Source organism: Uloborus diversus, unplaced genomic scaffold, assembly GCF_026930045.1.
Source record: "Uloborus diversus isolate 005 unplaced genomic scaffold, Udiv.v.3.1 scaffold_408, whole genome shotgun sequence".
Taxonomy (NCBI): Eukaryota; Metazoa; Arthropoda; class Arachnida; order Araneae; family Uloboridae; genus Uloborus; species Uloborus diversus.
Genome location: NW_026558580.1, coordinates 8,669 through 35,021, shown reverse-complemented (window position 1 = coordinate 35,021; position 26,353 = coordinate 8,669). Strand labels below are relative to the sequence as shown.

General features: G+C 33.7%; 1 protein-coding gene across 1 annotated transcript; it reads left to right on the top strand.

The window, feature by feature from the left end:
* Window positions 1-4,044: 4,044 nt before the first annotated feature.
* Window positions 4,045-25,597, top strand: LOC129233432 (voltage-dependent anion-selective channel protein 2-like; the record flags this gene model as incomplete). Its single annotated transcript, XM_054867460.1, has 5 exons — window positions 4,045-4,179; window positions 12,293-12,365; window positions 15,926-16,060; window positions 19,024-19,144; window positions 25,487-25,597. Coding segments are annotated over exons 2-5 (431 nt in total), but the record flags the coding sequence as incomplete, so codon positions are not given.
* Between the last annotated feature and the right edge of the window lie 756 nt (window positions 25,598-26,353).

Below are 26,353 nucleotides of genomic sequence, written 5' to 3'. Positions count from 1 at the left end.
AATTTGTTTAGACAAGATAGAGTAGGTAAAAGAGGTGGTGGGGTTTTATTTTATGTCAGAGACACTTTAATTTGCAACGAATTGGTAATTAATGATAAACCTAATGAGATTGATATGATTTGGCTGGAGTTGATTAGTAATAGGGGCAAAAAACTACGTTTGGGGAATATTTATAGGCCACCCAACTTAAGCCAGGGTCAAGACGAACAGATGTTTAGTATTATTAGTGACATTTCTAGCAAGGGGTCAGTCATCATAATGGGAGATTTTAATTTTCCAGGAATTGATTGGAATAATTTTTACCATAGTAATAGCAGAGAAGAGGATTTTTTGAAAGTAATTGGTGACTGTTTCTTAGATCAAATTGTAACTCAGGGTACTCGACAGGAAGCGATTTTAGATCTAGTTTTCTGCGACATGGAAGGCTCTGTTCAGGGGTTATGTTTAGGGGAACACATTGGAGATAGTGACCACAACAGTATTAGGTTTGGGATTAAATTTGATATGCGCAAAGTAGAGAATTTTAGGTTTGTGCCCAATTTCAGAAATACTGACTTTGTGGCACTTCGGCAGAGTTTGAAAGCAGTTTTTTCTTCTGGATTGGACAATAGCGATGTGAATCTTCAGTGGGCAGAGTTTAAGGAAAATCTAGCGAATACGGTTAGGGATCATGTTCCTTTTAGGAGAAAGGGTGTCAACACTAAAATTTGGCCAATGTGGTTCACCAGGGAAACTAAAGACGCTCTAAATTACAAGCAAGCTGCTTTTTATAGGTTTAGAGAAACAGGTCACAGTGCAGATAGGCTCCAATATTGTAAGGCAAGGCGTAAATTTAAGTATTTGGTACGGATTCAGAAAAGAGAGTTGGAGCAAAGACTGGCAGATAACATAAACAGGAATCCCAAGAGGTTTTTTGCATACGCTAATTCGGGGAAAGTTCGAAATAGTCATATTGGGCCACTGGTTGATGAGCACGGAATTTTAATTCAGGACGATAGTGATATTGCTAATGTTCTTAATAACTTTTTTTCGAGTGTTTTTAACGATAACTGTATCTCAACAGTTGACACCAACAAGACACAAGCTATAGTACAGCTTGAGGACTTTGTATTTTCCAGGGATGACGTTTTACTTCATTTGAAAAAAATTAAAGAGACTAAGGCTCCGGGGCCAGATAATATTTATCCGAAAATTTTAGTTGAATGTGCAGAGGAATTAGCAGATGTAATCGCAAACATTTTCAATGCTTCTTATAATTCGGGGACAGTGCCAGAGGACTGGAAGCTGGCTAACATTACACCGCTCTTCAAGAAAGGGTCTAAAGGGAGTGCGGGAAATTATAGACCTGTGAGTCTAACTTCGGTGGTTTGCAAAATTTTTGAAACATTGATGAAAATTAAGATAGTAAATTTTCTAGAGACTAATAATCTATTGACTAGTTTTCAGTACGGTTTCAGGAAAGGTAAAACTTGTGCAACTAATTTATTACATTTCTATGACAAAGTTACCACGGCTTTGGACAATAAGAAGCCTGTAGATGTTGTTTACATTGATTTTCAAAAAGCTTTCGATAAGGTACCGCATGTTGCTCTACTTAGCAAATTAGCTGAAATAGGAATAGGAGGGAAAACTTTCATTTGGGTAAAAAATTGGCTGACCGGAAGGAAACAAAGAGTAGTTGTAAGGGGAAATTATTCTAATTGGAGTGAGGTCTTAAGCGGGGTTCCTCAAGGATCAGTGTTAGGGCCTGTTTTGTTCATTGTCTTTATGAACGATATTCACAAAAATATTTCTGGGAACATGAATTGTTTTGCTGATGATGTCAAAGTTATGGGGACTGTAGAAAATGAAGAACAAGCAAATCAGCTGCAAGAGGATCTAGATCATATTACAGAGTGGGCTGATAAATGGGGTATGGCTGTTAATGTTGGGAAATGTCAAGTGCTACATTTAGGGCATGGAAATAAGTGTACAAGTTATTATTTGCAAGGTTCAGTCATTAGTCAGGCAGACAAAGTTACTGATCTGGGGGTCCTAATAAGTCAGGATTTCAAGTTTAGCCAACAGTGCAGCATTGCTAGCAACAAAGCCAATAAGATGCTTGGGTTTATCAATAGATCTATTTCAAATAAATCTAAAGAAGTTCTTCTGCCCTTATATAGAAGTTTGGTAAGACCCCATTTGGAGTATGCTGTTCAGTTTTGGTCTCCTTATCTTAAGAAAGACATTAATGTATTGGAAAGGGTTCAAAGGCGGGCTACAAGGCTAATAAGTGGACTTTCCCACTTAGATTATGATTCCAGGCTTAGAAGGCTAAAAATGTACAGTCTTGAGCAAAGAAGAGACCGAGGGGACATGATTCAGCTGTTTAAATTTATTAAAACGAAAGATGTTGCGGGGTTAAAGTTTAGCACTGAAAACAGGACAAGGGGTCATTGTTTTAAGCTATTTAAATCTCAGGCTAACATGGATATTAGGAAAAATTATTATTTTAGCAGGGTAGTGGAACCTTGGAACAGCTTACCGGAAGAGGTGGTAATGAGCAAAGGAGTAGACAGTTTTAAGAGGGCCATTGATCATCACTGGGGATTGTAAATTGACTAGGACCAGTCTAGCTGGGCCCAGAGCCTGTTGCTGGTCGTCACTTCTGTATTTGTATTTGTATTTGTAAACTTAGAGAAAAAAATATAAATGTATTTTATGCATTGAAGAAGAAAAGAAGCCACTAAGAGAAGAAAATGCACAACTTAAGGAATAATTAACAGAAGCCATTTTGTTAACCAATTGAATTCATTTTATGTATTGAAGAAGAAAATAAACCACAAGAGAAGAAAATGTACAACTTGAGGAATTATTAACAGAAGCTTCCAAAAAGGAAGAAGAAATCAAAATGAAAATGGAACAGAAAATAAATGATTCAATCCATTTATAATTGTCAGTTACTCGAACTCCAGGGCAATTGCAATGACTTAAGAATAGGTATAACAAAACACCTTTGTCGTTGTCGTCAGATGACATATTAGCACGTTTTCTTGTTTTGAGATCTAGATTTTCTAAAGCTTGCGATTATTTGCTTAGTCAAATTAAATTTCCTCTGCCAAATATCAGCACTTTGAAATCTTGGACAAAATATTTTCATCGCTCATCACCTAGAGTATTATTGAGTCAAATTATTGCTATGATGAAGGAACAAACTAAAAATTTTCACTCCTGAAAGTATTTGAAAATTGTAACCACCAGTAATTTAAAATTTGGTTATGCAATAAATATATTTTAAGTGTATACCTCGAATGAAAAACCGTATTCTTGTGAATATTGTTCAAAGAAACACTTGCAATCTCTGCGAGTGTTTTGGAAACAAACAGATTGTTCGTTCCGTCCTGGGTGCACTTGTGGTAATTAGAAAATGTGTCTGCATCGCACCTGGAGATAAGGGGCGGAGTCCCCAGACGCCACCGTACGAACATTTCATATTTCCGTGGCATTATGATTAATCGTGAACGGAGTTTCAATTGCGCATTTTGCTGATAAAAAAATTTCATTTAACTCTTATCGGTATAAAAAAGAAATAAATATCGGTCCAGCATCTATGAATTGTCCTCTAATTTCAGTATTCGTGCTTTTTAATTAATCGGTTAACACGTGTTAAATTTCTATGCTGTCAATGTCAAAACCTTTATGCGACATCAATTTTTGTAATTGAAATTGGAATATGCGTTTTGCGAATTTGATTCGCTTCAACATGTTTTTAACGAAGTTTCCCTATTTTGCCGTAGTGTCTTGCTTAATGGGCTATAAGCATTTTAGTGCATCCCAAGCGGTATAACGCTTAAACCACGCCTCCTAAAGATCTTCCCACGAGCTGGGTTATTCTAGAGTCCCTTTATGCTTGCGTTCGAAGAGTTCAACCGGTAGCGACCGGTTGATTGATCATATGACATCTAGTGACGTCAGCTAATGCTAAAGCATCGGAGGTGACGTCATCATTTCAACGGTGAGCTACCAATCGCTCATCGAACGCAACCTATGAAAACGTACCACACCTCAATAACTGCAACCGTCCTTTCTTGGCGTTTTCAGTCTTTCAGTCCTTCATTTAACCTCTCAATCAAATACTCGTTTTACCTGGAGAATAATACTGTTTTAATTGAAATATTTTGTAGTAAAATTGTTTAATCGGTGAGTCCTTCTTTTCTCTCTGTTTGTATTTTTTTTCATAAATTCTGTCGTTATTTCATGCACTAATGTAACTACGTTTGATCTATCCTCGTGGTTCGTCCGCATATCTAGTCAACATTCCAATCTACTTCTACATCATCCGCTTCAAATGAGAGAAATAAACAAAAATTCAGCTACCACCAATATTCGTTACATATTTGTTGCACTTTTATTCGGTTTCAAATAGTTGCTTATGTTCTGGATTTCAGTTTTAATTTGAAATAAATATTATGCTCTGTTTTCCTATGATCAAAATATGTCGAAATTTTGTTTCTTAAACTGTAGCAGAATCTGTGACCTCTGTTTCGTAATAAATGAAAATTAAATAGGCTCCGTTATGATGAAGTTGATTGATATTGAGTTTGAGACAGAAGCAAAGAAATCTAGGAATGCCTTAAATCTAATTAAATAGATGAAGCATCGTCCGCCGGCGGCATTATTGTAATGGTCAATGATATCTCCCAAGTTTCGCAGACATTTCACCCCCCCCCCCTGTTTTTCACTTTAAATCATACCTTTTTGATATATTAAAGGGACGGGGCGGAGGAAATTAGAAATGGCGAAACTGAGGACAAACCATTGCATTGGAATATCTCAAAGAAAAAAAGTAAAATTTAAAAATATCCAACCTCTTGCATTAATTCAGGACAAAATCGAATTTATTGCCAGGGGCTCCAGCCCTCCCTCCTATCCTCAACTGGTTTGTTTTTGTTGTTAAATGAAGTTTACCCCTTGGGTAAGTTGTTGCAAGAAACCTACTATTTCCTGCTACTAGGCTTTGCAGGAAAGCAGAGACAAAGACAATTCAGTCAGACTTGCAGTTACAAAGCACAAAATGTGGAAAAAAACATCCTATCCCCCCCAACGAAGCATAAGAAAAAAACCTTTGCAACAGTATGATTCTTTTTTGTTTGTAGTGAAAAAAGGAGGGTATGTAATCGTTGTTACACAATTAGTACATAACTACGTTTGGATCGTGTATAGCCTGTGTGAAAGTGTTAATAGTGTGGTTGTTAGAAAAATTTTATTTTGTAATTAAAATTTCAATTATTTGCTGGTTGTTATCAGAAAAGGCTCTTCTCTTATGTAAAATTGCAATACAGTGGAACCCAGATTTTACGTAGTCCATTTAATATATTATCCCCCTTCAATCATCATTTTTGCTGATCTCTGAAAAGGGCTGTACTGATATTAAAGTCTTCCACATTGTACATTATTTTTTTTTCAGAAAGTTCACCTAATACGGTTTTTTACAAACAATTTTTTTTAGATTGCTTTTTATCCAAGAAATATTTGTTTTATATCAGTTTCAGAGTTCGCCAATATGTATCCAATATTAATTTTGAAAACATCATGGTATTTTGATATTTTCGATATTTATTTTTTGAACTGCGGTAACTTCAATAAAAAATTATATTAATCAGATTAATCTTGTTCATTTTTTACCACTGGACGTGGGAGCGTCCCTACTACCAAGAAAACCAAATGCCTACCGCCAAGAAACCAAATGTCGGCCACCAACAAAGCCAAATATCCACCCCCAAGAAAGACGAAAGAAATTAAACACATGACTAAGGCCAGTTTTCGTGACAGAACAAGTTGCGATTTTCACCCCTCTGTATCTCAGCCCCATGAAGATCCCTGGGGAGTGGATGTTTGGTTTATTCCATGTGTGGCCCCTGACGATTTGTACTAAAATACAATCTCTTAGACCATCCAGAAGGAGGATGAATTTAAGTTAGAAAAACGCTATTAAAAAACATTTTCGTGTTCTTTGACAGGGCTACAGCCCAGACGAAAAGAGGGATTGAGCTGAAATCTTGCATACACTGATGTGCCATTTGAGCCCCCTCACTTTTATCCCCCAAATCACACCTTCCCGGGTGTTCTGTAAGAGCCCCCCCGGGGGTCTTTATTAATGATTTTTGTATTTGCTGGTCTGTTTATGACATCAAAATAAAATAGTCCTTTTTAGACGACATTTTTTTAATGAACTTTTTCATCAATACTTACTGTTTATAAATTTCAGCATCTGATGCAGGAATAGGAAAAATTGTAGATTTTTCTTTTTCTGAAGATCAAGCATGAGTTGCACTGTAAAAGTGCATATCAACTCTTGTTTTTATGTCAAGGAGGTTGAGAATGTTTTGCATTTTTAACAAAATTTGAAAGATATTTAGCTGGACGCTGAAGAGCCCATTTTGAACAACTAAAACACCGTATACCCCGAGGATCTGTAGAGTCAATGATAAGGTTTTTAACTCTGTCTTTTTTTTGCTTTCTGATCATTCTTTATAAATTTTCACTCTTCCCTATATTGACGACTATTTTCCTTCCTAGAAAAGCTAGCTACCTTTCTTGTAATTTGTCTTCACGGGATCTAAATTACCAACAGGTAAATGGCTATCTTGCTCAGCAGGAATGATTGATGGAGCAGCTGGTAGATTCTTTTCCTTCTCAGAACAGGGACTTATTAAGAAATTTGTCATCTGGATCATAATTATTAGCAGGTAGAGATGACTATCTTGCTCAGCGGCAATAATTGCGGGAGCAGATGATAGTCTAATTTGACATTGAAAATGTATATAGTGGAATTTCTGAAAACCAACAAGCAGTATAGAAAATTCAAAAAAAAAAAAAAAAATCTTACCACAAGAAAAAAAATAATAGAATGCATTCAACGCAATATTATACAGTTGAATTAAAAAAACTACTTCTAATTCATTTGCAGGAGCTTCTGTACTTAAAGGGACTACTGCGATAGGAACAGGGGACCCTCGGGTGTGATGCACTTAAAGGGACTTCAATCCAGGCTTACAAAAGCGCATCAAACTTTACAAAATTTTCAAGGTCATATTCTTTTTTAGTAAGCTTAAAACTTTACTCATTACTTTTTGAGTGGTGCATCATTGGTCTTGGGTGGGGAGACACCACGTTGAAATAGTGCCCTTTTTTAAAAAAGGGCCCCTTTCAAAGGCCAGCACCCTGCCCTTTTTTTTTCTAGAGTGAACACTACTAACCACATCGGTGTCAAACTTTGACTGTAGATCTTTTATGGATTTTATTTGCACTTCAATTGCTTCTGATGCACAAACAAAAGAAGCTTTTTGAAGGGAGAGCTGGGATTCCCTAACAAGTCTTTCTTGGAGAGATTTGTTTAGTATTCCAATCACAATTCTGTCTGATTAGTGAGCTTTCTTGTTTGCCAAACTCACAGGAAGATGCCAGTGTTTTCAATTGAGTCAAGTACACATCCATGCTTTGACCTTATCACTGCACACAATTAAAGAACTTAAAATCTTTTGAAAATGATGTTTTTCATTGACCCACAATGTTCTTGAAACATTTTAATTACCGCATCAAATTTCTGAGCATCAGCCTCATTTTCAAACTTGAAAGTGTTGAAGACCGAAAAACCTTCTTTGCTGACTAGATTATGCAGAATGGCTATTTTTGTTGCATCCTCTTTAGTAGATCTCTCTGAAGCGACTAGAAAATTATTGAACTTTTGGTACCATTTATTCCAGTTTTCTGCAACATTTCCAGCAGAAAAGTTCATTTCGCCAAGAGGCTTAAAAGTTTCCATTTTGAACATGAGAGTTCTTACTTCATCTCAATACATCCGAGCGATGTGTTCCACTTCTGACACCATGTCTTATTTTTGTTATAAACACTAGAAAGTTCCTTAATACATATTTATTATTTCATAAAAATACATTCTTGATTAGATATAAACTAAAGTTACAATACTCTGATGAGTCCATCTTCATGCTGGTACATCAACAACATGATCAGCAGTAATGTTGCCAACTTACTTATTGCAAAATACATAACATAATCAATACAATTACAATTAAGACATATGTCACACATCAGTTTGGCATTTATCAAGAAACTTATTTCCAACCCCCATCCCCTTCATTTTGCATTATTTGAACTAAGAGTTTGACCAAACATAGCGACTACATTCCATTCGCAGCCGTCAAGTTAGGATGATTGTGAAGGGAAAACTATCAAAGGACTAGCTATTTGGCTTAAAATATTTTAATCTGATGCCATTGAGGATTAAAAAATTACTACAGTTATTCTAATAAATAGAAACTATCCCCTGTTTAAAAGATTTTCAATGGAACGTAATGTTGATCCCTTCTGTATGCGCTCCGTGTTCTTTTATATTTATTCTGGGATCCTTGACTTCTTTTGTCCTGGAAAAGATACTTTCCTCTCGAGCTGCGGACAATTTCCCTTGAGATATCCTGGTTGTTTACAGACAAAGCATAGCCATTTTTTATTTTCAATATGAGCAACCTCTGGTTTGTTAGAAAAATTTCTCGTAACGCAAGCCGTCCTTCTATTATGATATCAACATTAAATATCTTCAAAGTTAAAGGTTTCATCAGATCTGACTAATATGGATTGGACGATGTGATCATATTCCAAAGGCAAATTTCGTAAAAGTTGAAAAATTAAAAAATCCTCTGGAAAATTTTTATGTGTAATTCTTATTTTTTCAAAAATACGCCTTAAACGAGCAGCATACAAATTTAATTTTTTATCTGGTTCTAATCTGCAATTATTTAATTCTGCATATAACTGCATTTGACTGCAGCGGTTGTCTGGATAAAAGATCTTTGAGTTTTTGCCCTGACAATGTAGGTTCCTCAATATTTTCAATAATTTTCTTACATTCTTGCTCAATGTTAAGGAAAATTAACAATAGCACAAGTCTCTTATGGTAGAGAAAGCCTTTGATGTCGCATTTCGTGATGTCGGAGTCTTTAGAAATTACAGGAAGCTCTTCAGAACCATTAACTATATCTCCCAGCAATCTTTTTCCATTAATAGAAATTCAATGTTGACCACCCATTCAGTGTAGTTACTACTATTCAGCTTTTCTATTGTGTAGGTAGGACTTGCTGTTAAAAAAATTTCAATTTTTAACTTTAACTAAAATAGTCATAAAGACGAAAAAGTCGACTCTCAGCCTCCATCAATTTGTTCCATTCATTTTGTAAATTAGTGAACGTCCCCTCCCCCAATCACTAACTATCTCAAATTTTTGAAACAGGAAATCACTTGTAAAAAAAGTTCAAATTTTTAAAAATTCATCAAATTTTGAACAAACTTGTAGAAAAAGTCCAATTATTTAGAAAAAGTTCTTTTGCTCTTCTTTAGTCTCTTAAAAATCAATGAAAATTAGATTTCTGATCATCCAACTTGAAAAATAACAGAATTATATTTTAACTGGTAATTGACTAGCTCTAAAATCTGTGCTCACTTAACCATTGATAGGCTATAATGCTCCAACATATTGCATGAGTAGTAATAGCCCAAGTTTTGCTAAGAATACTAATATTTCAAAGCTAGTAAATTATCAAAATGTGATGCGTAAGTAGAGCACCCAAACTATCAATTAGAAATTCATTTTCTGTTGCGTGAATCATCTTAAACTAAGTGATGAAAAAGTCCTATTATTTAAACAATAACAAGTGCATTAACGATTAACAATTGTATAATTAAAGTCAAAGAAAAAGTTACTACAGGGTGGCGACAGATCAGGGAAATCAGGGAGATCAGGGAAAATTCAGGGAACTTTATTAATCAGGGAAAAGTCAGGGAAATATCAGGGAATTTTGAAAAAATTACAAAAAATCAGGGAAAATTGATTTTATGAAGAATAAAAAATTTTTTTTTGCTTTACAAGATTAAGTACTTTAATTCCCTACGAATTTTCCGCCAATTATCTGTTCAAAAAAAAGAAGTAAAATTAATGAGGTGCGATTGTAAACTGCCGCATTTGTGCATCTTTTTTCCTCAACGTCAAAGTATTGAATCTTACTTATTAACCACAGGATGAACTTCCTAAGATTGCTTCTGTGTCTGTTAGGTTGTTTATTTTACCTAGCTTGTAATTTCCTTTTACGCTTTCAATGCTACGTAAAATAAACAACCATACAGGCAAAGAAGAAGCCTTCATTAATGCCTTAGTTCCTTGACTTTTTTCATTGTCCAGTGTCTTTCGTCCATAAGCTCATTACGTTTTGCATTGAGAAAGGCGTTCCCTGAAACGCCAAAACACGTGTCTGCTGAAATCGGCAATTTTTGCTTTTTTGACGTTGTTTTTTCTTACTTTAAATATCTTTATTTTTTATTGTTAAAATGCTGTATTCATTCATTAAAACCTATGTTCTTGATTAGAGAAAAGCTCCCTATTAATGGATGTCAAATGGTTTCATCTGTTTTGGATAAATATGTCAATTAATTATATAAGAATAACTACATTACTTCTATTCTTTCACTATTACTTGTTATTATTGCAACAATTATTATACTGTTTGGAAACTTAGTTCAAAATAATTTCAATTACTTTTTAGTTCTATCATAAATACACATGTTTTTAAGAGTAATTTTAATAGTTTCTTAAAAATCTTATGCTAAATGGTTTCTGGAAGTAAAGTTTTTTTTTCTTTTTTTAATTTTCTCTAATCTTTCCATGGAGAAAAATTTAATATACTGTTTCGTAGGGTTTTTTTTTCCCAAAAAATTGACTTGATATGTTTACAATACTGCATTTTATACAAACATACAATGGATTTCAAGTAGAGCAAAGAAAGAAAACCATTATTATTGGTAATGTAAATCAGGGAAATTTGGTGAACTTAATCAGGGAAATCAGGGAAAAGTCAGGGAACTTTTTTTCACAGTTCCTGTCGCCACCCTGTACCAACTCAAAGACATATTCAAAATTAAGCTTCATCTGAAATTAAATCTACATTCAATCTTATTTTTGTTTACTAATCCCAATTTGCTATTACTGAAGGTCGTGTCGAAAAATATTTCATAATCTGCATTCCTCGATACTAACATCAATTCAAGATACCCAACAATACTAAGTTCCGACAATGCTTAAGGATTTAATCAGATCATACTCATACCTATCGACAGGGCTAGATTTGGACGTGTGGAGGCCCCAGGGCAATGGAGTGGAGGCCCCTAATCAGGGTTCGAAAAGATCATACTTTCGAAAATATCGGATACTTTGATATATATCCAAATATTTTGATATATATGTATATGTCCGATATTTTCGACATGTGAAAGTTAGGATATTTTGTAAAATTTTATTGTTGGGGCCCCGGGGTAGTAGCCCCGCCTGCCCTCCCCTAAATCCGGCCCTGCCTATCGACGATCAAAAAACTAAGTCTCAATTAATACATTCTGATAACTATGAACAGGGAACTCGATGGCTTAATAAAGCCCGAGAGTCAAAAACCCCTATTGCAATCTACCAGCAGGTAAACTAAAAACCAAAAGCTAGAATGGGAGAAAAAGCCAACGGGGGCTGAATCCCTATAAGTACAGCATGCCCTGATTAGCATAAAGTGTGATCTGTTTTGATTCTTCACTGGAAGTGAAGAGATAATGAAGGCGAACATTGCTTAGCAAAGCGATGAATTCGTAGTTAGTTTACGTTTAAGTAACTTTAGTTGTTTGTAAATTATGAGATACATATACTAAATTACTGATAATATACTTAGGGTAACTTAGTGTTTATCATTACCCTCCCACAGCTATTCCAGTTAGTCCACTTTTTTTTGCAGCTTTTCCCTTTTCTTTGCTGAGGAGCAGTGTTAATCCCCAGGCGTTCTTCCAAAGCGATCTATTGTATTTCTTTCTGCAGCCTGATTGTACTGATGCATCTCTGGAGTGGTGTAAAATTCCTTTCTTGGGATCTAAAATAAAAATAACTCCAAAAAAAATCAATTTTTTAAACTGGGTCACCATGTGGCGACCGTAAATCTTGACCTTTTTCTGAAACTCAATATTTCGTTTCAGAAGGGCACCTCAAATGAGCGTCAGTCGGCCGGCTGAGTAGCATTCGCAATAGCACAAATTAGTGTCGTTCGGATGGGATGAGCATCTTGCACTGACGCTTATTTGTGTCGATCTTCCCGAACGGGTTAATTTTTAAAATGATGTTATTCTAATTTTCTTTGCAGCATGATATGATTGTTTTAAATAATTGAGTAACTTTTTTGTATTGACTGTTATTCATTTGTTTATTCATTTTTAGACATAAAAGATGGCACCACCATGTTTTGCTGATCTTGGAAAGCAAGCAAGAGACATTTTTAGCAAAAACTATCGTAAGCATAATTTTTCTGTTATTCAAAAAATGACTGTCGACATCAAAAGCTGAAACATTTCTGCTGATTAGCTTATTTTTTGCCTGTTCTTTAATGTTGAGAGATTCAGATTTTTGTGTGTTTACCTTTTTCACCTTTAAAACCCAGGTTACTTATTACAGTTGAGTCTTGATAGTTCAAGGTTCTGCTTAATCTGAGGTGCTTCATTCATTTTTTTGGTTTAATTTTTTAGTCGCTCAAAAAATATTTTCATTCAAATCGGAAAATAGAAATTCTGCTTTTCTAAAACTGATCAACTTCCAACAGGAAATAAGGAAAATACATTGAGAAGTTTGTTTCAACAGCTCCAAAGAGATACAAAATATTCAACTAAAATATATGTATTACAACTACAAGATGTGTATTCAAAGATACCTTGGAGATAATAACTTGATATGCACAATTGACATTGATTTTTAACAAAGAACGTGTTGACATCCCTTTTGGAATATCTGCTTGCAATAAAGAAAAGGTGCACAGCTCGACGGCACACTAGTTTCAAAAAATTTTTTTTCACAACTAACCATTTTTGTTATGCTAGATACATCTCATACATAACACTCTGATTGATACAGATAACTCTTTGAAATGGTATCAGGCACAGTCAAAATGCATGTTTTGGTTGCTTAAAACTGCACATAAATATGCACTGATATCGTGAAAAATAAAAATCTTAATTCGTTTAGACGCAATTAAAGCGTAAATTTGTTGAGATTTGAGTAATTAATTTTGCGTGATAAGCTACTTTTTCTTTGCACAAGGAAGCTAAATGTGTCCCTCCTATGTCGTCCGATTTGTGTCAGTTTTCAATCTTTAAGAATTTCTGGATAATCTGAGCTAGTAAGCTCTAGCACTGGATATGCTACAGCAGCCAAATGGGGTGAAGTATGAATATTTTGTTTGCATATCACCCTGTACCCAACAGCTTTTTTATTTTTGTTAGCTTTCAAAAACCAACTGACTTTCAGAAGAGCTTGTCACATAGAGATGTCTACAGGGTGGTTACAAAATTCTGTTACATATCTAATCCTTTAATTACACACAGATAAAATAGAAAGTGGATAATACGCCAATGTGATGAACGTTATACATGAAAGTTTACCTTGAAATAATTTTATTTGAATTGGCCGCCATCTTTATGGATTACTAAAGATTCTCTTCCGCCACTGTCCTATTATGGCACGAATGATTTTCAAAGATAATTTGTCCCATTCACTCAATATGGAAGCTTTGAGAGAGTCCTGTGCTGCTTAGCATTGCCTTTGGATTCATAATCCCCCAAATGTTATAGTTTAAAGGATTTGAATCTGGTGATGAAAGTGGCCATCTTTCTTGCAGAAAGTGGATCTTCTTGCTTGATTAACTTCCGTTAATTAGCATGGAGCCATTCCTGAGTTTTGCATTGGTATGACGGTTCAGAATCTTGCGGAAATATCCAATTCGTTTTAGGATATAATCCGTCAACATGTCGTTATATAATATGTGTAACCAATATTTCCTGTTTGTAATGTTCAGCATGTTGATTTTTATCCCTTTATTGTTGAATTTCAGAGGCAATTTTCTGTTGTGTGACACTGCAGCCCAAACCATAACAGAATTCTTGTTCTGAAAACGTTTAACTGTTTGAAAATTTTCAAGTATATCCTGGGAGGTTGCTCTGTACAAAACTCTCATCAGAGAAAATTAATCTGTCAGTACTGTTGCTACCATGCCGGTTCAGCAACTTCTTACATCTTTTGTAATCTTTTTACTATTTGTGCAGTAGTCAAACCTTGAACTTTTCTTTTCGATAAAGGCAAAAATCCAGGTCTTCGTTTATGATCAGGTGCATAGTTCTGTGACACACGTTCTTTTTGCAGCCGTTTTATTTGCAGAACGTTGTGAATTTCTTAGTATCTTTTCACAAATTCTTTTGATACATTCGTTTGTACGAACAATATGTTGACGGACCTTGGTCGATCTTTACAGCTATTAGTCTCCAATAATCGATTTTTTGTCTTATATATAAATGTTCTTTTATAACTGAGGTGTTTTAATTGCTTAAATATTTTACCTGCAGAAAATTTTGTGATCAGAAAGCTGCTTAAGCATTAACCTTTTGGCTTCCATCTTAAAAAATATTCTAAATTTTTTTCTTAAAAATCCTCTGCTTTGACAAAAAGTTGCCAGTTACAGAAATCGAGAAATTGTTTTTGTTGATCGCAGTGACTTTTCATGGACACATCCAGGGATCGCGCTAAGGATTTCAAATCGTTCGCCAGTAAATTCGCCAAATTTTTAAAGTGTTAGCCAAATTTCAAAAGTTTTAGTCAAAGACTAACTTTAACTTATTTTAAATGTATTTTTGTCTGCAGAAATATTTAATCAGTAAGTGAAGTATAACTTAATTTTTGACAATTTTTTGAGGATAAGGGCAGGGGTATATCCAGGAATTTTTGTCCGTTTTTAGGAATTTGGTGAGAAAAAAAATGCAAATTAAGTAGTTTTTCCAAATTATATGTAATTTTTCAAATGAAAAAATGGCTAAAAACAACTTTAAGTGATATTTATCATTCTTCAATAAATTTAAGAGTAGAAATAAAAACTTTTAACGAAATAAAGACTGCATTCCCATCTTACTCCGATGTTTCAGACATCGAACACAATGAAATAAACGCGCCATTCAACAAGTCATCCACCAACATTTTCGGTACTCGGTAACCAAGCTGTGCACGCGATATCGAATCAGCAAGAGGCGCAAGTACAGTGACGCAAAGAGGCGAGAGGCAAACGTCATCCTTCCTCCGATCCGATGCTAACGCTCGTGCGCGCACCTCAATCTGCTCGGAGTGTTCCGAGGATAAAACAACTTTCAGTGATTGCTAGTCTGGGAGTTTTGTGAAAGGTTCTTTTTTAGGGGTCAGAATTTTGTGACGGGTCCGTTTTTAGGGGTCCAAATTTTGTGAATGGACTTAATTTTTATTTAGATTGACTTCTGAAGGGAGATTTTTTTTCCTCTGTGTATATTTTAGAGAATTTTCTGTTCGCCAATAAATTCGCCAAATTCAAATTTTGTTCGCCAATTTTACAATTTTATCGTATTTGGCGCATTGGCGAATGCTTAACGCGGTCCCTGACACATCCGATAATTCTGAATTGTGTATAACACATTTGTAAAATTTGCTTTCAATTATTTTTTATAGTCAATATTAGTTTTTTTATTTCTTAAAACTAAATTTCAGCAAGTGTTTTTACAAATTTATTATTGCAAAAAGTGCTAGAATAACGCTTGATTAGCTGGTATGTATTGCAACACATTAATGAAATCGCGTAAAACTTCTGCAAGATATTATAGCACTAATGCTTCTTCAGAATAAAGTATTTATATTCAAAAAAAAATTTAGTGCTTATTAACTCAAAAAGGTAATTATTTTTGTTAAGAAATTAATTATAGTATATTATCTTATTCTTATGGTTTTGTTTGAAATATGCTTTTTTTTCCCTTGTTATTCATGTTTAAATTTTATAATTAATTTATTTAGATATTGGTGTGACAAAGTTGGATTGTAAAACCAAAACTAGCACTGGTGTAAATTTTGCTGTTGTTGGAACCTCAAACAATGATACAGGAAGAGTGAATGCCTCTCTAGAAACAAAGTACTTGTTCAAAGATTACGGTATGATTTTGTTTGCATGTATCAAACTTTAATCTTATGTGCTCTTTTGTATTTGGATCAAATAAATATCTTCGCATCTGTTTCTGTAATATCTTTAAAGGTCATTAGTTGCTTATATTTAGTTGTTCCGATGGTTATTTTCTTTGAGGGTTCTCCCCAAGACTTTTACAAAATTCTAAAAAGTTATGCATCATTGTGATTAATATTAATGTAACTGTAAAGTGTTCCTATTTAATGTTTTATTTCCACTTTTAATAAATGCATTTATTATGAGCAATAAATCTCTACATCACAGATAAACATCTTAAAATATACGGCTAATGTGTTCGTTTTTATAAATGCTATTACTTGCATTAGAACTTAACACTCAGTTGATTTATATGAACACTTACACATAAACTGATCTTACTTTTTTTAAAATTTTCTCTTTAAAATATTTTACAATCAATTGTTGATATACATATTTATGTATGTTATTTTTAAATTGAAATATTATTTGAATAGGAAAAATCCCCAAGTAGCATTGAATCTTGGTGCACTATTGTACTTGGTTGGCTGTATGTTGGAGTACGATTTGCACCCAATATTGGCCGAAGCTCATAGGGGATACATTTTGACAATGTTGGCCAATATTGCAATCTCACTCTGGAGCCATTATTGCATGCCAATATCGGCTAAATAGTGGCTTCCACTATTGGTATTATTGTATACACTGCTGGCTACACAAAATACGACACCAAGAACTTGCAGTCAGAATGAAACAAAATTTTACACTTGATGGCCACAGTTTACAAAATGAACGTAAAATGAATAATTTTTAAATTTACATTTAAAAATATTTTTCAATAAATGTTTATATACATATTTATGTATGTTATTTTTATATTAACCCTAGCGTCAATGACTGGGTACCTTTTTGCACGATTTATCACAATTTTTGTCACTTCTAAAATTCAGTCTTACCCAAATCTCTTTTAATCCTCGCTATTTACATGAATCTGAATAAAACCAAGTTGTAACCGTGTTTTCAAAAATTCTTTTTTTTGTTTTTTTTTCAATGGTAAACATTTACCGATGGAAAACAATGATGGATACCCGGGACCCGGGTATCCATCATAAAATCCATTTATGTTCATACTTGCTCTGTAAAGTGGATATGAAGTCGTTTTCCACATTTCTACTGCATCATCGGTGTTTGAATTATTTGCACCTGCTGTGATTAGAATACCAATAAATGCATGAAATTCTTCAGCTGTTAGTTTCGACCAAGTTAGTTGCTTCTTGTTTGGATTATCTTGATTGTGTTTCTTATAAATAGTAACTACCTTCTGATTCATATGCCTAACAACCATGTCAACCATTTCATCTGTAAATATACACTTGAAGGTTTCTCGAATGTTTAAGTTTTGTGTTGTCTTTAAGTTTTGTGTTGTGTTGTCTTAAGTTTTGTGTTGTTGTAGCGATCTACTCTTTTCACAAACAATATTATGAGCTGGTGTTTGTCTATAAGCAGGTGGATCTTTATTCCAAACAGTTCCATTTTTGGCTTTTACATTATCAGTGTTACCAGAAGAGTCGGTCTCATTTGAACTGTCATTGCTGAATTCACTGTCACCTCGGGTTCCAACTGAAAATAAAGAAGAAAGCATGACATATTTGAATCAATCACGTACATCTTATTTCTGGTGACGATGGACTTTCTTTTTTACAAATATATACTATAAAAGTTAAGAGAAAAAATATACCATCATGATCATCATCTGATATTTCTTCTTGGTCCCCACTTCCAGGCATATAGTCCTCATCTATCTCCTGATCAGAAAGATCACTGGATTCACTTGATACTTCATCAAACAATTTTTTAATATATTCTCTCTTTTCCGCAGCAGTCAGTCTTCAGAATGAAGAAAAAAACATTAATAGAAAAAAAAAACAAAAGCTTTAATGATTTTAATTTTCCAATTTAATACTTAAGTTACGAATATTATTAAATCTTACTATTTCATACTGCTATTAAAATAGTGAACAGAATTTATAAATATTATTAAAATAAAAATAAAATGAATAAAATAGTATTTAATTATTTAAACAAAGGTAATAAAAAAAACTAAATTGAGGAAAAATAGTCTACAAAATTATAAAGATAAATTATATAATAAAAAAATAAGTAAAACATAAAGTAAAAACAATACATCATTTTGCGTACAGCCTTGCAGATAACTCCTCCATTCCTTTCTACTTGAGTGGCGATTAATGTAGATATAAATAATTAAATTACTACAATTTCATTACGAAATTTTAAACCGCACTATAAAATACAAAATAAATCTGGAGTGCAAAGCTGCAAAGTAAAAAACAAATGGGAAAAAAAAACAATTAGTTTCTTTCAGACTACTAAGATTGAAACGTATAAAACGCTAGGGAAGTATTTAGCCATTTCGTTTTTAGGCGAAAACGGGATACACACATTCTCCGAGTTGGGAGGGGAGGGGGGGGGGTGAGGAACAGTTCCATTTGAGTAAAAGGGGTGGTGGGGAAAAGCTGGTTTCTGCTCTACGCTTTCGAAATTCGCATTGGGTACCCGGGTACCCGGTCATTGAAAGTAAGGGAAAAGTTTGGTCATTGACGCTAGGGTTAAAATATTGCTTGAATAGGAAAAATCTAGAATTATTATTTTCAAACTTCAAATTTTAAACAAACTTTGAGTTTACCGAAAAAATGGGCAAAATGACATTTTATCTGGGATGGTTTTTTCCAGTGTTTTTTTCCGGGGTGGACAAAATAGGACAACCCTGTCACTTAGAAGTAGTTCTCTACAGCTCTCATAAACTACTTGTTTATTCTGATGCATATGCAAAAAGAAAAATACATAACCTTTGTTTAAGTTTCAAATAAGAATAGCTAACAAAACAATAATTAGTATCGGATTTATTAATTTACTTCTTTCATTCTTGCATTTACAGGTGTTACAATTAAAGAAAAGTGGAATACTGAAAATATACTTTCTACTGATGTTGCTGTTGAAGATCAGTTTGTCAAGGGCTTGAAGTTAAATTTAGACAGTAGTTTTGCTCCACAAACTGGGTAAGTGTATAGGACCATTCCTCATGCTAGAACATCAGATTGTAATTTCACCAGCATTTTGTTATGGATCGTAATATTTCAATTAAATAGAAAAAAGCTCTTATCTTTTGATTTATATCTCGGGATATCTGAAGTCCAGCTCTCGTAATTTTCTGCATGTATTAGTTTATATTTTTTCTGTATTGATATAAGGATGATAAAATAACTTGTAGGTTTTGACAGCAAAATTTCCAATATAAAGGAAGCATATCTTATTTGTTACAAATCAATAATTCAAACTGTTGGAGGAAAAAAAAACATGAAAAGCCGCCATTTGTCACCTTTCTTAAAATTTTGTAAATTCTATTTTTATCAATTCAATTATATCAGTTCAGAAAAATTCACCATGTCCACAGAGGTTCAGGGTGAGGATTAAACCAGGATCATGGAATTCTATATCCCCTGGTCAAGGAATTCCATGACCATAAATCATGGAATTATTAAATTCTGATATTGTAGAATATTGGGAAATTTTGAAAATACCCATAATCAGGGAAACATTTCCATAATTTTTAATTATAATCTAAGTTTTAACAATTATGTTGCAAATTATTGATTTTGATCATTTTTGCCACATTCAACTGCAATGTTAAAATTATTGATTTTAAAGTCCCTGTTTTTGCAGATTTTAATTTCTCTGGTGCCTAAATTTGAAAATGTAAGCTTTTTGCATGATGTATAATTGGATTATTTTTCATTTCAAGATTTGTTAAGCTTTGTCATAACTTTTACTGTCAAGGCTATTTATGTGTGATAGCCACTGATGTTTCTATTCAAACTCTGGCTATCAGATATGATAGACATGCTTTTTCCCCTCTTCAAACCTTGGCTATCAAACATGATATCAGTTTCATGGTAATTGAATTGGAGTTTGATTGCAAGGCTCCTTACAATGAGTTAGGTTTGTAAAGTGATGTTAATGCTAATTCTATGATAAATACAAGAATTAATAAAATAGAAAATAATTAATAAAATATAATTAAAAACAAATAACATATAAAATAATAGACAATTAAAATTAGAGAAAAAATTATAGGTTTGAAAAACTAAAATATCTCCCGAGCTCACCCTTTCATATATTTAAACACTTTCCAATTTAAGAGATAAGATTAATTTTGCCATGTAGTATAAATGTATAAATAAATGGTTTTAGTGATAAGTGACAAAGTTAGCTGACTATCGAAAACAATCGCCATAGCCAAGCATAGAAGAATTTACTCTTAATTTTCACAGGGTGCTTAACGAGCAAAAATTTTCCCATGTGTTGCAAAATTACCAATGTTGAAAAATATTGTTTTATAATGCAAAAAGATGAAAATTACACAACTTTTTATTTTTGTTTGCCACCATGGTGAACATTTGCAGCTTTGGCTTCTCAGTCAAAGTGTTAAAAGGCAGATAAATTTGCTTTTTACTTTTATTAAAACCTTATTAAAAATAAATAAATGAAATTCCATAATTGGTTTAGGGTTTAACAGGGGTGCTCCCCTCCAAGCTCAATGGCGCAAATTCCCCCCCCCCCCCACTATTTCGCTCTTTCAAATCTGGTTCAACATAAGTTTTTTAGAGTGTAACTTCCAGTTAAAATCCGGGTTTGTGTGTGTGTGTGGGGGGGGGGGGATAGCTCTAACAACTACCATTTGAACTGAAATATTGTTGACTCGCCTCGCTTTCCCAAAATTTACAACGTGGTCCTTGAGTAAACATGTTTTGGTGAGTTTTGCTACACCTATTTTATTATTTTTTTAAAAGTATGAATCATTACAGAGAGAGTGGATTCAACTTTCTGATCTGGGATGGAGTCATTACTAGATGTATGCAATAGGAACCTTGAAACGGAAACATAAGTCACTTAGCTAGGAGGTCCGGGGGTTTCTCCCCAGTAAAATTTTCAAAATTGTAGCTTTAAAACCAGTTTTAGACCATCTCTGGTGGGGTATAAAAGGGGGATAAAAGGTTCGGTGGCGCCTTCCCATTAATTTTTCAATACTGTAACTTCAAACATGCAATTGTAGGTATAGATAGACTACCGTTGGGTTAGGGAGAGGGGACGGGTTGGGTGGCTCTCCTCCGATAAGTTCTTAAAATTGTAGTTTTAAAAACCTGATTTTAGACTATCTGTGATAATGTTAGGGAATAAAGAGATTCAGGGCTTTGCACAGAAAATTTTTCGCGATTAAAGTCTTAAAAACACTATTTTGGGCTACCTATGGTTATGGGACAGGCAGTTTTTTGAAATGGATCCTCTAAAATTGAAACTGTAGCCAAGCTTCGTGACGTTAAGAAAAGTGTTCGGATGCTTTCCTGAAATTTTCTCGAAATTGAAGCCCCGAAAACAGGGTTGGAAAAAACCCGGGTTTTTTTAAAAAAAGCCCATGGACCCAGGGTTTTTTGGGTTTTTTTAAATAAAACCCAAAAAAACCCAAATAAAGCTGGGTTTTTTAAAAGAAATGTAGGTTTTTTTTTGTCTTTTTTAGGGAAAATGTAGGGTACTTGTAGCATATTGTAGCGTAAGTATATGAACAAAGCACAAGAATTGTCTTGGGGTAAAAAAAGCTGGAAAACTAGTTAAAATTCAGCGTTTTCTGAAGAAGAGTATGAAAGACGACGAAACCCAAGAATGGTGAAGTTTCAGATTTTTTAGTTTCCATGATTTCCAACAGTTAAGGCAAAATTACTTCTTGAGTGATAAAATCTATTGTTCGTTTTTAATTACTACTATTTTTTTTTTTTTTTTGCATTTTACTTTATTGTATTTCATTTTTTTATGCAAAACTACTGTAGAACCTCAAGTAGTTTAAATCCCTATTTACTGAATTCCAGCTTAATCAAGACATTTCTTTGAATTTTATGTTGCCTGTTTTTCTATTTCTGTGTACAGATTAAGAAATATTAAACTTTTTTGTAAGATAATGAAAATACTGTACATCCTATTCTGTTTTCTGTCCGACCATTTGTAAAACCTATTAATTTCTAAAAAAAATATAACTTGTTAATTCGAAATTTGTGACGTGTCGGGTTGCAGAAAATAATTCACATGAAAGCCTTTTAGCTAGAGTAGTTTCCTCTGTACAATCTACAAATATTGAGAAAACCAGACGTGACAGGATCTAGTCAAGATAATTTGAGTTATTTATTGACCAGTTAAAGATAAAAGTTAAATATATATTTTTTAAATCTTTGAAGTATTTTTAATGCCGTTAAGAGTTAAGAAATACTATTAAAATTCACAATTCATTTTTTATGTCCATTGTCTGTGGTGAAGAACAAATAAAATAGAAGTTTAAATTGTAAAAGTATTTAAATTAATTACTTTTTTAAAAAACTTCTCAAAAATTTAAAAAAAACCCAAAATTGGGCTAAATAATGGGTTTTTTTAAATGGGTTTTTTCAAAAAAACCCATTGGGTCCAACCCACTTGGGTCCAATGCGGCCAACCCTGCCCGAAAATCAAATTTAAGACTATCTTTAATAATGTTGACGAGAATGGGGGAAAGGAGAGGGGCGCTCCAGTTAAATTTTCGAACTTCTAGCTTTAAAAACGCAGTTTAATAGATCTTGATAATGTTAGTGGAAGGTGAATTTTGGTGCCATTCCCCCGGCAATTTTTCGAAATTGTTTGTACAAAAACGCAATTCAAGGATTGTCTTTGATTGTATTAAAGAGAAAGGGGGAATCAGGGGCTCTCTCCCATAAATTTTTCGAAATTGCAGTTCTAGAAACGCAGTTTTAGATAACTCTTGATGATCAAGAGGGTGTTATTCGGGCGTTACAGTGGGGGGCGCTTCTGGAAGTTTTCCTAAATGGAAGTCGCATAGCCAAAAATGATGGACCACACACAGATACCCTGTGACAAATATTTTTCGGAAATCCTCAAAAAGAGATTCAGCACACATTGAAAATCAGAACTCAAGAATTTTAACGAATCAAATATCCTTCTATGCATATCAGATTAGAAGAAAGTCAAGATGATTTACGAAAAATATTCGAAACACCTTAAGTTGTTTGTTCTGCTTCTATCAGCAAAAACCAACATCATTGAAAGTTTTAACAAAAATCATCTAATCATAAATTGAAACAATCAGTTTTAAAATGGTAGAGACAATGATAGTAAAGTGAAATGAAAAATTCTGCATAAACTTAAGCTAGTTTATGAAAAAAATATAGCACTTGTCAGTTGGAAGAATTAAAAATATGTTATCCGCAAGCTTCAAAACTTAGTTCTTAACGATTGTCGCTGTGCAAATGAGTCAACGAATGACTAGAGCATAGTGGTCAGAATTATTTTAAACGGTAAATAAAGAAGGGGGGAGAACTTTATTTTAGTCATTTTTTATCTCTCTCCCTCTCTCCTCACTGTTACACGTATTCATCATGCAGAATTGTGCTACTTCAAGAAAATTTATAGTAAATCAAAAAGAAAGCAAATCGCCTGATCCAGCTTTGAAACGAACACCAAATCCATCCTGTCTCTGATGTTCCCTTTATTGAAAAAGAGACACGGTCATTAAATTGTGGAAAGAGTACGTGAAAAAAGTATTTATGCATCTATTTCTTGTTGAATAAGTTTAAATATTTTTTCCTTCCAAAAATCAAAAATTTTATGTTTTAAAGAAAAAAAACTCTGGAAAAAAAATCCCCCCCCCAAAAACTTTGATGGCGCAACTTGCGCCATAATCCCCCCTGTGGGCACCCCTGGGACTCAAGCTTTCAAGTACTGTAAGTTGGTGCTGAAGTGCTGGTTTAATATTTTTAATTTTACACCTTTATTAAGCACTGAAGGTCAAGCAAAATATTTGATGTTGTTTTAAAAAATATGAACCCACCAAAAACATTCTGTAAAAAACTAGCCAAGTCTCGATGGAGCTGTTTATCTCTAAAAAGTAATGAAATCTAAACAAAGTCATGACAAGTCGAAGGTTCCTTACTGCGATTTCTTTATTGTTATAGTTAATGTTGTGTGACTTGGCCGTTAAACATTCTTTATACGTTAGTGGGTACAAGTCAATTTTGTTTACGCGTTTTCCAAGTGGCAATTTTCAATCGTCAATGGGTAGTGGTTCTGGCGACAGATTGGTGCAATCGTGTCATGGAGCACCTGGTTTTGTATCCTTGTGTACCCTTTAACGGCCAAGTCACACAACATTAACTATAACAATAAAGAAATCGCAGTAAGGAACCTTCGACTTGTCATGACTTTGTTTAGATTTCATTACTTTTTAGAGATAAACAAACAGCTCCATCGAGACTTGGCTAGTTTTTTACAGAATGTTTTTGGTGGGATTTCACTTCTTTTTGTAGAAACATTTAATTTTTGTAATGTTCGAGTAGACTAAAGTTAGGCTAGATTAAATTAGAAGATGTGTCTCACTACGCTGGACTTTCGCAATGACAATCGATTTTTTGATGTACCAATAGTAGAAGGGGGCATTACCATATCTAATACAGCTGAGACCAGCTGAGGGTTCTTCATTAGATACTTCAGGCTTTCGATTTTTGACATCAAATGAAGCGGCCCACAAAGTTGAATATTTTTTGTAAAGGCGGTTAGCCTAGTTTTTATAGTTTTCCCTTTATGTAGTCATCAAACCCTAACTCTGTACCAAATTTCACCTCTCTGAGTTTATGGGAAGTACTAGTTCTATTTTGATGATCATGAGTGAGTGAGTGAGTGTCATAAATGCGAAACTTTGCTTTCGCTTAACTTCGGAACTAAATGACCTACAGACTTGAAATTTTGGATTTTAAGTATGTGATTATAGCTTACTGGATGACGAAAATTTCTGCGTTCTAGTCTCATCAGAAGGTTCTCAAATAGGGGCCTGAAAATGCGGCGAAATGGTTCCAGTAAAGGATGGTACGGCAGTGTTTGCTTCGCGCTTGACTTGGCGGGGGCACTGCCGTGCCCCCAAATTAAGTGAAACTACTTATAATTATATCTAATTTCCAAATGTCTGGCAGCAAAACTACTGTCTTAATTGAATAGGTTTTTTTATTGAAATGGCATACGTCAACTTATGAATCGCATTGATTCATAAGTCCCTTTTAACCAAAAGTTATTCAACTGAGCGATGTATGATGCACGTCTAAATTGTTTCTACTTGTCACCCATGTGAAAGTTAGTAATAGTCGAAGCCTAATGTTTAAAAATGATACTGATGATATAAATTAACATGTCATTATTTAAAATATGTTTTCTTTCATTAAGTAATGGCTGATGTGTTCAGCCTTGCATGCGCTACCGTGAATATAGTTTCATTACTAGAATCAGCATTTTTATTACATTGACTTCATTTTTTATAGGAAAAAAGCTGGAACAATTAAAACAGCCTATAAAAATGATCATGTTCATTTGAATGGAGATGTGGATATAGATCAAAGTGCTCCCCAATTTCATGGTGCTGCAGTTTTGAAGTAAGTGATTTGCTGCATTTTTGAAAAAAATAATTTATTTAATTTAAAGCAAATGTTAATCTTGCCTATTTTTTGTTTGATTTTGCTTTGAGAAAAATGCTGCGTTTTAAGATTTGCTTCAGCTTTGGCAACCGTAACCTTATTCCCTCTATATTAGTTAATCAAATTGATTTCTATTCTTTCTCTAGGGGAACTATTTAAAACCTTGTTGATAGATTTTTTTTTGTTTAAATTGTGATTAATTTTTGCTCAAGGTTTAATCTTGGCTTCTTTAAGTGTTTTAAAAATCACCAGTTTTTCTTGTAAATAATTCAGTTTTTAGTTGTATGCTCTGCTTTAGTTTGGGCCTAAATTTTCTTTTTTAGCGCAGTATAGGTTCCACTATTAAAATTATTTTTATTCTCTTAAAAACCACATGTTTGAGAGTTTTTTATTACTCTACTAATGGCTGTAATTCAACAAATAGTGTTGTGGTTAGTTTTATTGGTAATAGCACCAATTGTAAAACATCCACCCATAAAAACACTCAAACATTAGTTCACCTGTCAAAATGAAATCGAGTTTGTTAAAAGAAGTCTTTAGACCAATCTTTCTTTTTCATTTTTAAACATTCCTTCAAATCTCAAAATTGAATTCTAAGCATTTAACCAATTAAAAAATAAATTAATTCTGCTAAAAAAAGGAAGTACACCTGCTCAAGAAAGAAAAAATCACATAATAAAAGTAGGAACTCATGAGGCTTAAATGGGACGGGGG